The sequence below is a fragment of the Tauraco erythrolophus genome, chromosome 2, assembly GCF_009769465.1.
Source record: "Tauraco erythrolophus isolate bTauEry1 chromosome 2, bTauEry1.pri, whole genome shotgun sequence".
Classification (NCBI taxonomy): Eukaryota; Metazoa; Chordata; class Aves; order Musophagiformes; family Musophagidae; genus Tauraco; species Tauraco erythrolophus.
In genome coordinates this window covers 49144700-49160299 of record NC_141466.1, presented here as the reverse complement: position 1 = coordinate 49160299, position 15600 = coordinate 49144700, and the positions used below count along the sequence as shown (strand labels likewise).

The following is a 15600-nucleotide window of genomic DNA, read 5'->3' as shown; positions in this document are numbered from 1 at the left end:
CTTTCAGCTCTAAAAGAGTTTGTCCTTTTAAAGAGGTTACTCTGACCTTGATAGGTGTAATTTCATTGCTCATATGGACAATAACAGGTTACCTGTTTAACAAAGAAGTGATTTCTGCTTAAGTTGCCATATTCTGTTTACATCCACGTATCCTCTAATGGCATGTGTGCTTCCTGGAAACTGATGAGAAAAGCAAAGAAAAAAAATGTATCATTTCCTCTCTACAGAAAACAAACTATACTTTGAGGCTTACAGCTTTTTTCGTCACCACTCCACCAGCTGCCAGACCATGAAATGCAGTTGTTTTATGATTTTACTGCTGGGAAACATTAAAAAGATTGGGGAAAAATTTAGGTCAGGCCAATAGATCTGTACAGTGGGCTTATTTTTTATAGTAAAAGCAGCATGGTCATGTAAGAGGACATGCACCAGTATGCCCTTGCATCTACCTAGGGTTGACTTCAGAAGATCTATGTGGAAACACATGAGGATTTACCTGGGTCTGGTGGTTATTGTAACTGAGACCTGAGAGGGTGAACATAGAGCAGAACATAGGCAATAAAACCATTTGTCCATGTACAAGCTTAATTGTTGGCTTCAGTTCTTCATAAAGTCAAGATCTCAGTCAAATTATTTTACAGATTTTAACAGTTCTGTCATTGTATTGGGCCAGTGTGGTCTCAAAGTTGTCATTTAAAGATAAGAGTATTTAGTTTTGACATTTATGTTTACCGTTTTTCCTTCTTATTAATTTCTGTGCTTTCTGCATAACGCATTCTGGAGAATTGGTTTTACAGGTTCTTTGTCTGAATTTGAAATATATCAAAATAAAAGGTCACAAAATAACAAAAAAAAAGTATGATTTCAAATCTTGGCTAGCAGATAACAAATTAATATTTTAAGGTAATAGTTTAATAAGGTTTTTTAATCTATATATCATATTAAGTTGTTATGTGCTATTTCAAAGTATATTTTCAGATACAGATGTTTCCTGCTTTTCCAAATTTCAAAGCAAGCTGTTTTCCTTTTGACCTCACTGTAGATGGTTCATGCTTAAGGCTGTGCTCAGTGTTTAAGGTTCTAATTTATTGGCTGATAATTTGCTGTTTTCACCTACAGAAACAGTAATGCATATTACCAGTTTTCCCTGGTAAAAGATTCCTGGTTAGAAGTTGCTTCAAGGTTGGAGTATGAAATCATGCATGTTATATTACATTTCAAACACTTTAAAAAGCATTAAAGATCTACTGTTTAAAAACATGAGCATCTTGCTTCTGCAAGGGGTTTGAGAGGCAAATGTAAAATTGGAGGTTTTGATAATTTTAAGAGTTTAAAAATTATACTTCAGTATGTTTATACTTTGTAAAACAAGCTCTAAGTGAAATGGAGTGAGGTTAGGCTAACGTGCAGTTACCTGGCACTTGTTGGGCATTGGTTTAGAGCCTGAGCGCTAAATTACAGAATTCAAATACTGATTTTTGAAAACTCCAATACACAGAGGTGTTTAGGCACCACCGTGGGAACTTCTTTTGTGCTGAAGGAGTGCCTGTGTATACCTTGTTTTGGGAACTAAATTAATCCCATTAATATCTCAAAAAAATAAACCAAAAAAAAACCTCACACCAAAAAAAAGAACCACCAAAACCAAACCAACCAAACAAAAAACTCCATCAAAAAAGCAAACTCCAGACTTGTAATTAATCGATAGGCATAGAGCATCCATGCTTATCTAGCTGAAGAGGGATGATACAGTCCTACCAGTATAAACACCTACAGTTTATGGAAAACAGCATAAGTGTCTCTGAAGTTCTGCATGAGTAGATGGAGCGTCTTCAACTTACTCATGCTTGTTAGAGCTGCCAAGGATGACTTAATCATCATGCCTTTCGGGTATTTTAGAATGTGGTTTGGGGTAGGCAGAGCTGGGATTCCAGATCTGGCCCTACATGTGCCTTTTACAACACACCACTGCTGGGTTAGTACTTTGTTTTTGTAAAGTTCTGTGAGGAAAGGCTTGAACTGTGGGTCCATCTTCTGCTTTCCAGTTGGCTGCTTTGGGCTACAGTCAAGCTGCTCGTTCCCTGCTTTCCCATTGGGTCTGTGATTCATATGTTCTGGTTGTAATTTGGCTCATTTTCCATCAGAGGTGGAAAATGCATTCGTTTGTGATACACCATAATTAAGGTCCTTTTCTGAAGTGTGGAACATGTGGGTCCATCCAAGTTATATCAGACGTGGAATCCAAATTCCCTACTTACTGATGAAGTGATTAACAACTTGAGAACTATGGTGAAGATGGGAATGACTGCTCTCTTGCATGTGAAGTTAATCATAAATCCATGAACATGGAGATTTTGAATCTGGAGAATTCCAGCAGAGTTTAAATGCCCCTCCACATAAACTTAGGCTGTGGCAGAAGTTTGGCCATGCAGTATTTTCCATTTCTGAAACCTGTGAAGGCCGTTTTGAAAATCCGTTTAAACTGAATCAAACATATTAAGTAAGCATGCAAGCAAAAGAGACTTTGTTTTCATTAGAAAAATAGCAATCCCACAAATAATATGCTGTAGCAAATCATAGGATAATTTTGATTGGGAATTACTCTGGGTGTCATCTTGTCCATCCTTCTTGAAGCAGACCTGAATAATTTGATTGATGAAGGACTTGTCCAGCCAAATTTTTACTATATTTACATAGGATGGAGACTGCACAATCTCTCTGAGCAACCTGTTGCAGTATTTGACCACCCGTATGATGAAGAAGCGTTTCCCTACTTCAAATCCAAATTTCCCATGTTCCAAATTTGATCTGTTGTGTCTTATCCTATCACTGTGCACATCTGAATAGAGTCTGACTCTGTCTTCTGTGCACCTTCCCGTGTGCTCTGACCTCCCGACCATCTTGTATGCCTTCTGCTGGACTTGTTCCAATATGCCAATGCCGTTCTTGTATGGGAGGACCCAAACTCAAACAGGGGAACATAGCACTTCTCATATGGTTCCACAGAATAAAAAGTAGGAGAAAAAAGTAATCACAAACAGGTTTGAGTCTTGAGTATAGTGTGTTATGGCAATATATTGTTGAGTATTGTGAAGTGAAATAAATGCCTTTCAGTTTTACTATTGAGTATATACAAATATAGTTTATTAGTAAAAGCATATTTGTAAAGATTATCTGTGTCTACTTCTAGATACTGTGGTTTAGTGATTTAGAACATAATGTTTCAGGAGTTTAATAGTATTTAAATTGTCCTGTATGTAAAGTTTAATACCACAATCCAGCAAAATATTTGCCTTTGCGATGAGTGCTTTGCAGAATGAGACGGTACAGCTGGTTATGTTTGCCTGAAGTGACTTTGATCTAGGCAAGGATCGTCCCTTGTAAGTAAGGGAGCACTTCCTCAACTTTGCAGGGCAGCAGCGTGTTTCTGTGACCAGCCTCCTGGTGTGCCATGGCTTACTGCTGGTTGGAACAAACCTGGGTATAATCGTAGCATTGCCAGTGCCACGCTTGCAGGGGATTCCCAAAGTAACCGGTAAGTGCAATTTCTCAAACAGATCGAGTACAATGGTTTTACAATGAAGATTTCATTTCTCTTCTGTCAGTAGTTTAAGTGCACCTGCCAAATTAAATGTATTGTTCAGATATATGTCAGAGCTTTGTGATGAAATTATATTTTTTTGTTCTTCCTGAGCTTTACAGTGTATCCAGATACTTGTCTGGTTTTGTCTCAGGTGTTTGAGCCGGGACAACTGCATTTCTTTAGGGCATAAGAATAGGATAGGCATTAATCCTGTCGGAGTACAGTCAAATATATAGGGATGAGGAGAGAATGCAAGCAATCTTTCCTCCAGATTTGAGGAAAATATCTACGTAAGGTTTAGAGACGTAGCTACCAGAAAGTTAGTATGTCGACTAACTTGTTATTCAGTAAATTGCTTTTGTGCCCTTTCTCCTCAAATGAGAGACTTGGAATATATGAGAGTATATATTTCACTTTTTTGACAGTGATTAAAATTTTTGCATTTTGGAGAGATGTGTTTATTGAGTTACTTTCATATTACCATTACCCTGTCTGAAATACAAGCACATGAATGCTGCTGCATCACTTGGCAAATGTTTAAGCTACTAGCAGAAGCAAGATTTTAGAATTGTGTTTAATAGGGGCTTTGCCATGCTATGTTTTGGGTTCAGAATTCTGCTCGAGCTTCTGCGCTGTGGAGAGAAGCTGGCAGATTTTGAGGCAAGCTGTTTGCAACTTCCTTTGCGGGGTGGGGGAGCGGGGGGGGGGGGAGCTTATGTAACTCTGCAAAATGAAAACTAAATCCTCTGTGTTCAGCAAAATACGTAGCAATAATCATCCAGTATGACACAGGATAAATGCTTCTTAAAAATATGGAACCTGTGTTAGGTGAAAATAAATGCAATACCAGAAAACGCATAGTTGCAAAATCAAAAAACCTCATCTTTTTCTTCCATTTTCTGTTTTGATTAGTGTTGTTTATGTCATCTGTATATTTTTGCATGTGTTTTGGGTCAAGAATTGTCACTTTATATATATAGCAACATTACAATTGGAAATCTATTTTATAGTCTTTGGTACCATATTTGGAATTTGAACTGAAAAATTGTGACTTTTTCCAGTTGTGCTTCCAATACTGATAATTCGTCTTTATATCACTGCTCTTTCTGTAAGAACAGAATACGTTTTATTATAACCTGGAATGCATTTAGGGAGTTAGGAATGGACTGAGTGATTTGTAGGGTTGTGGGTTTTTCCCCTTGATAGCCTAGCTATCCATGTTGTAGCTGATTTTGTAGAATCCTACTTTTTCTTTTTCTTTTTTTGCTATAAAAGCCACATATACTGAATTTGGCTGTATGCAATTTTTTCTCATGCATTCTAATGATTTGCATGGTGTAAATCTTCCGTGTACCACCAACATCCCACTGTTTAAATACTTTTTAAAAAATGAAAAAATAATTGTTCAGTCATTTCCTTATGAAACTGCCGTGGTAACTAGACAGTCATTCAGAAGGATGAGTTTTAGTTCCTGTTGTATAGAGTGGAGGGGTCTGTTACAATGACACAGATGCTTTTATGCTGTTCTGGAGAGGTACAGAGATACAATAGGATTAATTGAAAACCACATATTTTGTTTGTGAATTACTGGAGAAAACTCAGTGTTACATTTGTGTCGATGCCAACAAAAAGAAGTTAGCAGCGTTTCTGTACTTATGTGAGAACAGAGCACAAGAGTAAGTCAACTAAAATTCATAATGCTGTGTTTCAGCTGATTTATTAGTACAGTCCTAAAACACTTGTGGTACAATGGATTATTTTTTTTTCTATTTTTTCTGTAAATTATGTACACGCAAGGCGAAAGACAGACTGGATGCATATAATAGGGTTTTAAGAGTTACGCTTTTCTGAGCAAATTTCATCAACTAATTATGGTGGAACACTGTGGTAAAATAAATAAGGTTCTTTAATTGTCTTTTCCTTTTGACTCCAGGAAGAGGAATGGTGTCGTATCATGCACATAATGGCCCAGTCAAGTTTCTTGTAACGGCTGCATCTCTGAACAAGAAGAACAGAAACAAACTGAGGAGTAGCCTACCTCCTGCCTCAGAACCTAAGGACGACGACCAAAAGAACGTTCTGCACAATGAAAGACCAAGCTCTTCCCTTAGCAACCCTCATGACACCGCAGTCTGGCTGGGGGGTTCAGTAGGATCCATTGCACAAAAAAGTGACTTGTCATCATCTTCTGGATCCCTTACTTTGTCTCACGGATCAAGTTCCCTAGAACATAGGCCAGAGGACAGTAACATTTATGAGCTTTTGAAGGATCAAAATATCTCATTTAAAAGTAAAAGACAGAGATCCAAGAAAATGAAAGCAAGTTCAGTATTAGTCATTTCTGGTGGCCAAGGACACAGAAGAGTGAACAAGAAGACCAAGCAGCAGCGACAAGATGAACTAGTGTCTTCAGTGATGGTCTGGCAAATCCCACTGTTAAATATCTAACTGAACTAAATCCAAGATACTTTCTGCTATTAAAAAAAGTCTGATATCCTTTTACAGCAAATGCCAGCTTAGGACCCAAATGGATAGACCTTATACACACGGGAGCAATTTCATTAGGCTTTGATGACAGGATTAAGGGTTGCAACACAGACTCTTCACATACTTAGAACATTCTGCAGTCTTAGAGTATTGGAAAACATTTAGCTGTTGATGCTGTCCTTGTTACTTAGAACAAAAAGGATCTGTTAGACACTTTTAAATGGTTTTAGAATCTCTACCTTATTTATATTCACATTTATAGGTATCATAATTATGTTCTATAGCACTTAGGGAAGAAAAGGAACACACGCCATGTCTCATGCTGGTTTTTGCTTATGTAAATCAGCTGTTGTTTCTTTTTCAAAAGTGACATATTGCATGGACTGTAGATTTTAACAAATTAGGAAATATTTTTAAACAATAAGTAGTCTAATGCAAGCTAATATGAATTTGGTAATTACTATGATAGTTTGTAACATCATTCCACAAGCCAGAGTTTGGTCTGGTCAAAAGCAGTTATATAAATTGATTGGTATTTGTTTATTTCAACATAGAAAATAGATATTTTTTTAAAATTATTATTATTTCTAATGCTCAGTATTATTAAAAATGTTGCAGTACGAAAAGCATGTTAATTTTCTTGGTATGTGCAACGTGTCTGTGACTCGCCTTCGTAATGCAGAGAAAGTTCTAAGGATGCCATGGCTTAGGGGAAATAGAAAATACAGATACAGGACAGCTGTGTATTGAGTGGTGCTAATGAATTCTTCTCCTGGCAACTCAGTTTCAAAGCTAGACATGGACTATGCCGTTTTTAAGGAGGCATGCACATCCAGTAAGTGAATAATGGAATTATTTACTAAATCATTAACTGGGAAGACATACACTGATGTTGAAATATGTATAGGAAGTGCAGGTAGTCACTGTGGGTATAGGTCCTGCGTCAATTGATTTGTGCTATGTCCTCGGGCAAACATCTATCAAATAATGTCACAGCGCAACCACAGCGGCAGAGATATGGTCATATGTGAGTGGTGGTCACCTCTTTTCACTCAGAGTTTCAGCAAAGCATGGTCATGCAACTGGAAAACAGTGTGCACAGCTTCCTTCACTCAGTCAGACAAGAGGTTGCTTTGGTAGTGTTAGAGGGCTGAATTCTAAATAGAGACCTAATTGTTGTTTCTTAATGAATCTATGTGTTTCCGAAGGAAACTTTGAATTAGGGATTCCTACTGAAGCTGCTTTTTGCGCTAGCCTCTGCACTTGTGAAATATAAGACAAAGACTTCAGCTCAGAAAGACATTGCCAAGAATGGTGATGAGACACATCCTTCAGTCAAAATATGTTTAATACAGATGACATGTTGAGGAGTCACTGGGAATATGCTTTTCCCTCATCAATAGACTGAAAGATACTGAGAAATTAGGACGATTAAGTTTCAGTTGATTATGGTAAGAACGCTAAAACTGTCCATCAGTTCAGTAACATGCAAATTAAATATATCCAAAGCAGAACATTCATCAGATGTATGCATTGACTAGAATCAAGTAAAACTTCTGGCTACTTTGATACTATTATTATCCTAGTAAGAGGTGGTTTGCCCTGAAATTATTTCTGGTACTTCTAACACAAACTCCTTGAGTGTTGCTCACCAGCCTGGGCTGCGGCACCAGGGACGCTGTTGCATCTTCCGCAGCCAGGAGGAAATGGCCTGCCTCTTGTGGGCAGGATAGGTACCTTGAGTTGAGTGGTTAATTAGTAGTTCATTAGCTCAACTCAGTCCAGCTGGATAAGAATGATTAGTGCCATAATTCCCCCTTTTTGTTTTCCAATTTTTTGTTTTCACAAAGGCTTTAAGGGTGAGCAGAGACCCGGCCCATTCATCCAACTCCAGCACGCTTCCCTCCCGCGAATACCACGTCGGGGCTTGCGGCTTTACCTTCTTCTCCGAAGGACTCTCGCTCGAGCTCCCGGCTCCGGCTCTGGCTCCGGCTCTTTTGGCTCGGGCTCCTTTGCAGCCAGGGCTCTCGGCTCGGCGAGGGAGTCAGGGCTTCCCAGGGTCTCGTGGATGTATCACACTGGAGTCACCAGTTGTTGCTCACCAGCCTGGGCTGCGGCACCAGGGACGCTGTTGCATCCTCCACAGCCAGGAGGAAATGGCCTGCCTCTTGTGGGCAGGATAGGTACCTTGAGTTGAGTGGTTAATTAGTAGTTCATTAGCTCAACTCAGTCCAGCTGGATAAGAATGATTAGTGCCATAATTCCCCCTTTTTGTTTTAGTATTTTTTGTTTTCACAAAGGCTTTAAGATGAGCAGAGACCCAGCCCATTCATCCAACTCCAGCACGCTTCCCTTCCGCGAATACCACGTCGGGGCTTGCGGCTTTACCTTCTTCTCCGAAGGACTCTCGCTCGAGCTCCCGGCTCCGGCTCTTTTGGCTCGGGCTCCTTTGCAGCCAGGGCTCTCGGCTCGGCGAGGGAGTCGGGGCTTCCCAGGGCTTTCCAGGGTCTCATCGATGTATCACGTCGGGGTCACCAGTTGTTGCTCACCAGCCTGGGCTGCGGCACCAGGGACGCTGTTGCATCCTCCACAGCCAGGAGGAAATGGCCTGCCTCTTGTGGGCAGGATAGGTACCTTGAGTTGAGTGGTTAATTAGTAGTTCATTAGCTCAACTCAGTCCAGCTGGATAAGAATGATTAGTGCCATACTTGAGTCCACCATGTTTTGTTTCGATCTGCCTAGTTTAAATCAACATCAACTATAATTATAGTGTTTCCCAGCACATGACATTTCAAGGTGAACAGTGCTAGAGACTGAATTATTTTGTTTGATTCTTTTTTTCTGTTTTGGTTCTTTGTTTTCAAAATAGCAGTAGGTTTCATTTTTTAAAAAAAAATATTGCTGAAATTTGTTTTCTTTATTTAGCAGCAGATTTGTGTGTCTTTTAATTTTTCAGTCTGTCTGTGGTGAAAAGCAAACCTCTATCAAGGTGACCCCAAAAACCAGTGGATGGTCTCACTTAACCAAATATGACAGAGCACCAGGTCTTCCCAGCCACCTGCATCCAAATAGGTGGGACAGAGGGAGTGCCAGCGCAGTTGGTCTTTGCCTGCTAGGTGGCACAAAAATAAGCATTTCAAAAATCAGATACACACCTTGGTTTCTTCTCAGAGGTTTTGCCCACATCCTCCATCCTGATCAGAACAGGATTCTTGAGCCATAATAGCACAGACTTCAGTGAGTCACAAAGGACACTTGTTACAGATGGGATTGTAGGCTTAGGGTCTTCATTACCGTTTTGTGCTTTTATTCTGTGTCTTTCGCTGTGTATCTTGCAACTTTAGTTGGATGTTGTCAGTGTTGGCCTGGACTTAGTGTTGGCATGAGTCCTGGTGCAAAAAAAAAAAAAAAAAAGAAAAAAAAAAGCAGAGAGTGCCTCTAAGCCAGGCAGCTGACAACATTTTCCCAAACTTTTCCTCTTCTCCCTGGCCTACTGGCTGGGCTTGCCTGGCCTTGAGGGATCAAGGCCAGTTGCATTTCCTACACTCTTCCATAGCTATAGCCCTGGGAGCTGCTCTTTGCCCACTGTGTGGAAGTACTACATTGTACAGTTTAATGTATGTATATTGAAAAGCATGTTAAAAGATTCTTCTGTGTGTAAAGCATATATAATCTAGTATCCCTTTGCTACGTGCTCTTTGGGTGTGGGATGTTGCTCCCATGCCTTTAGGACTTGGAGGATCATGTCAGCTCTCTCATGGATCTTTATGAGTAGGAGCAATAAGCAGAATCCACCACACATGCGACTGGAAATGTGCACATGGCGATATTACAGGATCTGCTAGCAATAACACTTGAGAGTTTTAAAGTGAAATTCATCCTATCTTCCAGCTGAAATGTAATTTTCTTCAGTTTTATAATAAAACAGTAGGAACAAAGTACAAATCTGCTCTTCTGAAAGTGCATCAGAGTTTTGCCAGTGACTTCTGTGCGAGCAGAACTGGGTCCCTCATTTACATTATACTATTTCAAAAATATGTATCTATTTATCCTACTAAGCTGTAAAGCAAAAGAGAAGCTGTATGTCTTGAAAAATACACGTTGTCATAAACTAGAGTTTTACTGACTAACAGCACAAGGTGCAATGTTTGTTTTCTGATATGCGACTAACTGGTATTACCTTACTCTGGAAACAGGCAGGAACCAAAGTTTTTCTTACAGCTGGCAAAGAGTCTTTGTAGCAGTTGTAGACTGCTGCTAGGTAGGTTGGATTTTGCTTTCTGATACTGGTTTTCTAGATTAATAGAACTTCTGGAAAAAACTAGGAAAAGAGGGGAGAGCAAGTGTAACCACTACAGTATATTCTATATATGTTTTCTAACACATAGTAATGTTGTTTATAACATGAGCCATAAAACTTCTGTATTTATGTTCAAAGTATAAACTGAGAAAAATGTTTAATAAAAAACATGGTAAAAATTAACTTCAGAAGTACATTTCTTGGGTCGTCACTTTAGCTGGAAAGCTAGAATTTGTGGCATGCATTAATGCATAGAATTTATATTAATGGACTCATGAAAAGAAAATAGGATATGTGATTAGAGCAACAAAGATTAACATTTTTTAGTTTTATAGTTTCTACAATTTAAGCACCAGGAAATGCAATTTCTGAAAGTGATACAGTCTGCTATAAGTTTGACCCCTGTATCAATGGACCCAAATGTTGTCTAAGCAGTAGAATTTCTACTGTGCTGTCTATGTCGAGTATTGTCCTGGTTTCAGCTGGGACAGAGTCAGCTCTTCTTTTTAGCAGCTGAAAGAGCTCTGAGTTTTGGTTTTAGTCTGAGACTTGCTCTGAGAAGAACGCTGACAGCGCACTGATGTTTAGAGTTGGCACTGAGGCCTCAAGGACTTTTCAGCTGCCGTGTTCTGCCAGTGCCACAACAAGATAGGGGGGCGCATGGCTGGGACAGGAGGTCCACGACTCTACTTATGATTTGTGTTTAGGCTTAGGACTGAGGGCCAAATTGGCCAATTAGTATTCCACATCATGCAGCGTCATGCCCAGTATAAAAGTGAGGGTCAGCCAGAAAGAAGGGCCTTTGCTCTTCCGGGGCTGTCACTCTCAGACTCTCGCAGTGCTCTCTCTCTCTCACTCTGTTTTCGGGCCTCTCACTCATCCGGGATTGCGGTGTCGGGACTTATCTGTTTCGGGATCATTAGTTTGGGATGAGATGGGCCTTGGTCAAGGGGTGGTAAGCAATTATACTGTACATCACTTGTTTGTATATATTTATCATTGCACATGTATATATATTCATACAGTAGTAGTAGTGTTAAATTGTTCTTATCTCAACCCACAGGTCTCTCTCCCTTTTCTCCTTTAATTCCCTTCCTCATTCCTGGGGGATGGGGGGGGGCAGGGTGAGCAAGCAGCTGTGTGGAGTTTAGTTGCCGGAGTGGCCTAAACCACAACAAGTATGCATCAGCACTTGGGCAGCAGATGCATAAAAATGAGAAACATTAATATTCAAAATGAGTATTGCAGAGCAAAAGCATTAACAGCAGAAATTAATTTTGAGTTGCTAACTGGCAATTCGTTCTAATTAATCTGCCCTAAAGGATATATATAGAATCCCATGATTGTGTTTGAATTCTGAGACTTGCATTCATCAGCCTCAGCAATAGCCTTTTTGTGTGTACCTGCACTATTAGAAATAAAGAAGAATTACTGAGAACTGTGTGTTTGCTAGTAAAACCTTCCTTTTTGCTCCTGTTTTTGTATCGTATCTCTTTAATGTAAGGTACTGAAAAACATCAGATCGCAGGAGTGCGGGATACCGTACATTCATTCACCTGAAGACAGATTCTGTCCTGATGGGAATCTACAACTCTTTTTTTTTTTTTTTTTTTTTTTCTTGTGGAGGGGAGGCTGAGGGCTGAAAGTTGCTTACTGCCCCTTTGAGAGAGGACTGAATATTGGGAAGGGTTGCCTGAGCTGTGGTTTGGTGCTTAAAATTCACTGTTCCTCTCTCTTCTGTCCTGTTTTATTTCCTGACTGCATAGAGAGAAATTAGTTTTGTAAAATGCATTTGGGGGTGAGAAAAACCTGTGATTTGTTTGAAAGGTGCAACTATAACGGCGGGTTCTGTAAGAGTTCATTTGTACTGCAGAGAGCGATACCGTGGAGCTGATAACAGTGTTTTGAGATTGCTTTACATATCTTCATAGCAATAATACTTCACATAATAATAGTCCTTAAGAAGGCAGGTTAATATCATCCGTAGCTAGGAAGAAACCGAGTGGAAAAGTGTGTGCCTGACATGAAGCCTCACGATGAGTCTGTAAAAGCACAGAGATTAAAGCCACTGCTGCCTTCTAAGCCATGATTAGCCCTTTAAACTGTCTTCTCCTCGCAGGCATCCTGTATGTGTGGTGGTTGAAACTGTCTGTAGTAGTAAAGGGGCCAGGACCAGGGCCACAACCTGAGCACTGACTGGCAATTATAGTAGCTGGCTGTCTGGGATTGAGCCTGGCCTCGGCTGCTCCCATCAGACGGCCTGGACAAGGCCACTTACCTGGGATATTTTAGGGACTGATTAACTACGTGGGTGTAAACTGTGTGGTGCCACTTGCAGAATAGGTGCTCTGCCTCTGTTTTATTGATACTGATGCAGCCTAACATGTATCCATATGACTTGCTTCATATGGGATGGTTGCCTAGAACTTGAGACCAGTCTCCTACAGTCAGGAGATAGAAGTATGTACTACCATAGACTTGACACCTACCATACAGGTACCAGTGGTTGGTACGAGGAGTCTCAGTGTTGGTCTGTGATGGTTCATCAGCTGCTTGCACCATGCCACAGCTCAAAATTCTGGGTTACTTCCTTCACCTTTCTGATTTAGGGGTTTTATAGCTGCATGTAGAATCTACATCCCGTTTCCTCGCAAATGCAGCATGCACATTGCTAGATCTAGCTGCTATTTGTTTTGAGAAATCTAGCTAAAAAATTTTCAGAATTAGTTGATTTGCTGCTGCCTTGTACTTGTTCTTACTTGATGATAGCATTTTCCTTAGAGCCCAGCTACCGAACTGCCAGGCACACTCTTCGCCTCCTAAGAGACAATCAAAACAGCAACACTGAAACAGCTTCATCTGAAAGGACCTGAAAATTTCCTAGGCAAATGAAGAGTTACTGTGTGACTCCATTTGAAATGCAACAATCTCCATGTATGACTGAAAGCACTTGAAGTGCTTTGGCCAAGCTCCATAAACCAGGCTATAGAGGCGGGCAGTCATTCGCAGCATGACCTTCAAAGGTGTTCAAAGGGATTTTTTTTTCCTCCAGCAAAACAGGCCTTGAGAGCAGAACTACAAGTTCTCCTGTTGTGCGTATTGTTATGCTTCAGGGATAATCACAGTTACTATTAATGTGTGTCCCAGCCTGGAAGATGAACCAGAACACCTAGGATTAAAATGACACACCTTGAGGGAGACAAAATCTTCATAAGAATTCACTGGAAATCCGATTTAAGGAGTTATTTTTCCATCAAAAGATTCAGGTGAGCCTCTAGCAGTTTTTTCTCAAGCACTGAAGTACCTAATTTCCACTGAAATCTGTATATTTACATGCCCAAATACAGATAACAAGAAAGGTTTTAAATTCAAGAAAAATGATACAACTTAGCTATGGGGTTGCAGAATTTTCATTTTTGTGTTCTATTATTCCACATTAGAGAAATTCTATGGGTTTCACCTTGAGCATCATGGCCGCCTTGAAGGGTGGCGCGAAAAAATGTATTAACTCACACCTTCCAAAGCAAACTGTAGAAGTTGTCTCCTGTGGGCTTTTCTGGTTCTGTTCTTTCTGCCTGCATGTGAAGTTGCAAACATGCCTGTCAGACTACGCTTAGTGCTTTTAATGTTTCCTTTCTAAAGAGATTTCTGTCTGGAGAGCTGGATAGCACAGACCGTGGGCACTAATGACAAGGATTACCCCTAGATCAGCCAAGATTTGGGAGTGCAACAACTTCTCTGCCACATTGCTCAGAGCAGTCTGTGATGCTCTTAATCCCCATCACAAGCAACTGACACCATCAGTTAACTTAAGCTGCATCTACGCTGCTGAACTCGAGGGCACTTCAGATGTCACTGACACACATCCTGAGGCTGTGTCAGGTGGGATCCGTGTGCCAGTCACTTCCCTGTGCAAACCCTGCTGCCTGGGCAAGCAAAGCTGATTATAGTCTATACCTATATGTGATGAGATTTCATTGGTAAAGCAGTATTTTGGGAGAAATGTAATGATCTCGAGGTATTCTGCTCACAAACCAAAGAGCCATAGTCGTAAACTCATGTTGAAGAGACAGATGGTGAGACAATCCATGGCCGATTATGGCTGGGAGGAAATGTTGACTGGATAATCTCAGAGCACTGTAAAGAGCAAGAATAAGCTTTCATTATTTTTCAAATCCTCTTTTTTATTATCTATTTAGTGAATTAGGAGATGATGTGCACGTTTTCTCAATTGTTATCTAAGTAAATGCTGTATGTTCTCTGTCTTCTAATCTGATCAAATGCATTCAACCTCATTAAAAGCTGTTCTACCTATTCAGAGCATTGTTTTGGATGATAAAAGTCTACACTAATACACTCTTTTGTTGTGCTCCCCTGACATGATTGTTTGTTTCTTTCTTTCTTTAAATTTTCTTAAATTAAAATCAATATTGATCTGTCTTTGGTGCAGAAAAGTATGCAAGCCAACACTGGAGAAATCTTTATGATCTGTTTTTGCTTATGACTACTACTACTCTAGCTGCAACAAGTTGATAACCCTTCTGCTGCAACCAGCCCTTTTCTTTCAGTTCTGCTATTTGGGTGTATTACAGGGACCTGTGAATACTACTCCACAAAGGCAGATCAGCTTGGGCCAGCATCAGTCATACACAACCCATCCTGTGTAACATGTCCACAGCACGTATAGGTTTTTTATTCCAGACATACAAAATGGATTTTAGGCATCTTTGGCTGCTCAGCAGAAACACAATAAGCTGTTTGTATGTGCCAGCAATAGCATCAAACCAATCCTTGGGGCCGTTGTGTTACAATACGAAGAAGCATTTCACACAGGAGTGTTCAGCTGTCAAACACAGGATAAGCAAAAGGCGTCAGATTTCCTTTTCTGTTTGTTTTTACATTTTGGCTTCTGGCCATGAACCAGATCTCTGGGTACTGCAGGGACCACCAACATCAGCTACTGCTGCTACATATCTGATACTTACTCCAGTACATGCGGGAAGAACACTACCGAGTTTCACCTATGTCAGTTCCAGAATTTTGATGCTGCAATGTTTATTTATCCAAGATGTCCTTGTGCCAATCTAAAATACAAAAGAATAGTCGACCAACAGCTTTCCATCTGCATAGATGCTGGTAGCAAGTCTAGACTGTGTAGGCATACCAGTCCTACCTCGTGTGCTGGGCATGTGCCCACAACGTAATGGAGTCAGCGAGTGAAAGCTGCGCA

At 40.2% G+C, this 15600-nt stretch overlaps 1 protein-coding gene across 1 annotated transcript in view; it reads left to right on the top strand.

Moving 5' to 3' along the window:
- Positions 1–6031, top strand: part of ARHGEF10 (Rho guanine nucleotide exchange factor 10) — a 96306-nt gene extending 90275 nt beyond the window's left edge. The window contains exons 29-30 of the mRNA XM_086625353.1: positions 3413–3535; positions 5517–6031. Coding sequence (XP_086481479.1) covers positions 3413–3535; positions 5517–6031 — 638 coding nt within the window. The remainder of the gene's footprint in view (positions 1–3412; positions 3536–5516) is intronic.
- Positions 6032–15600: the final 9569 nt, after the last annotated feature.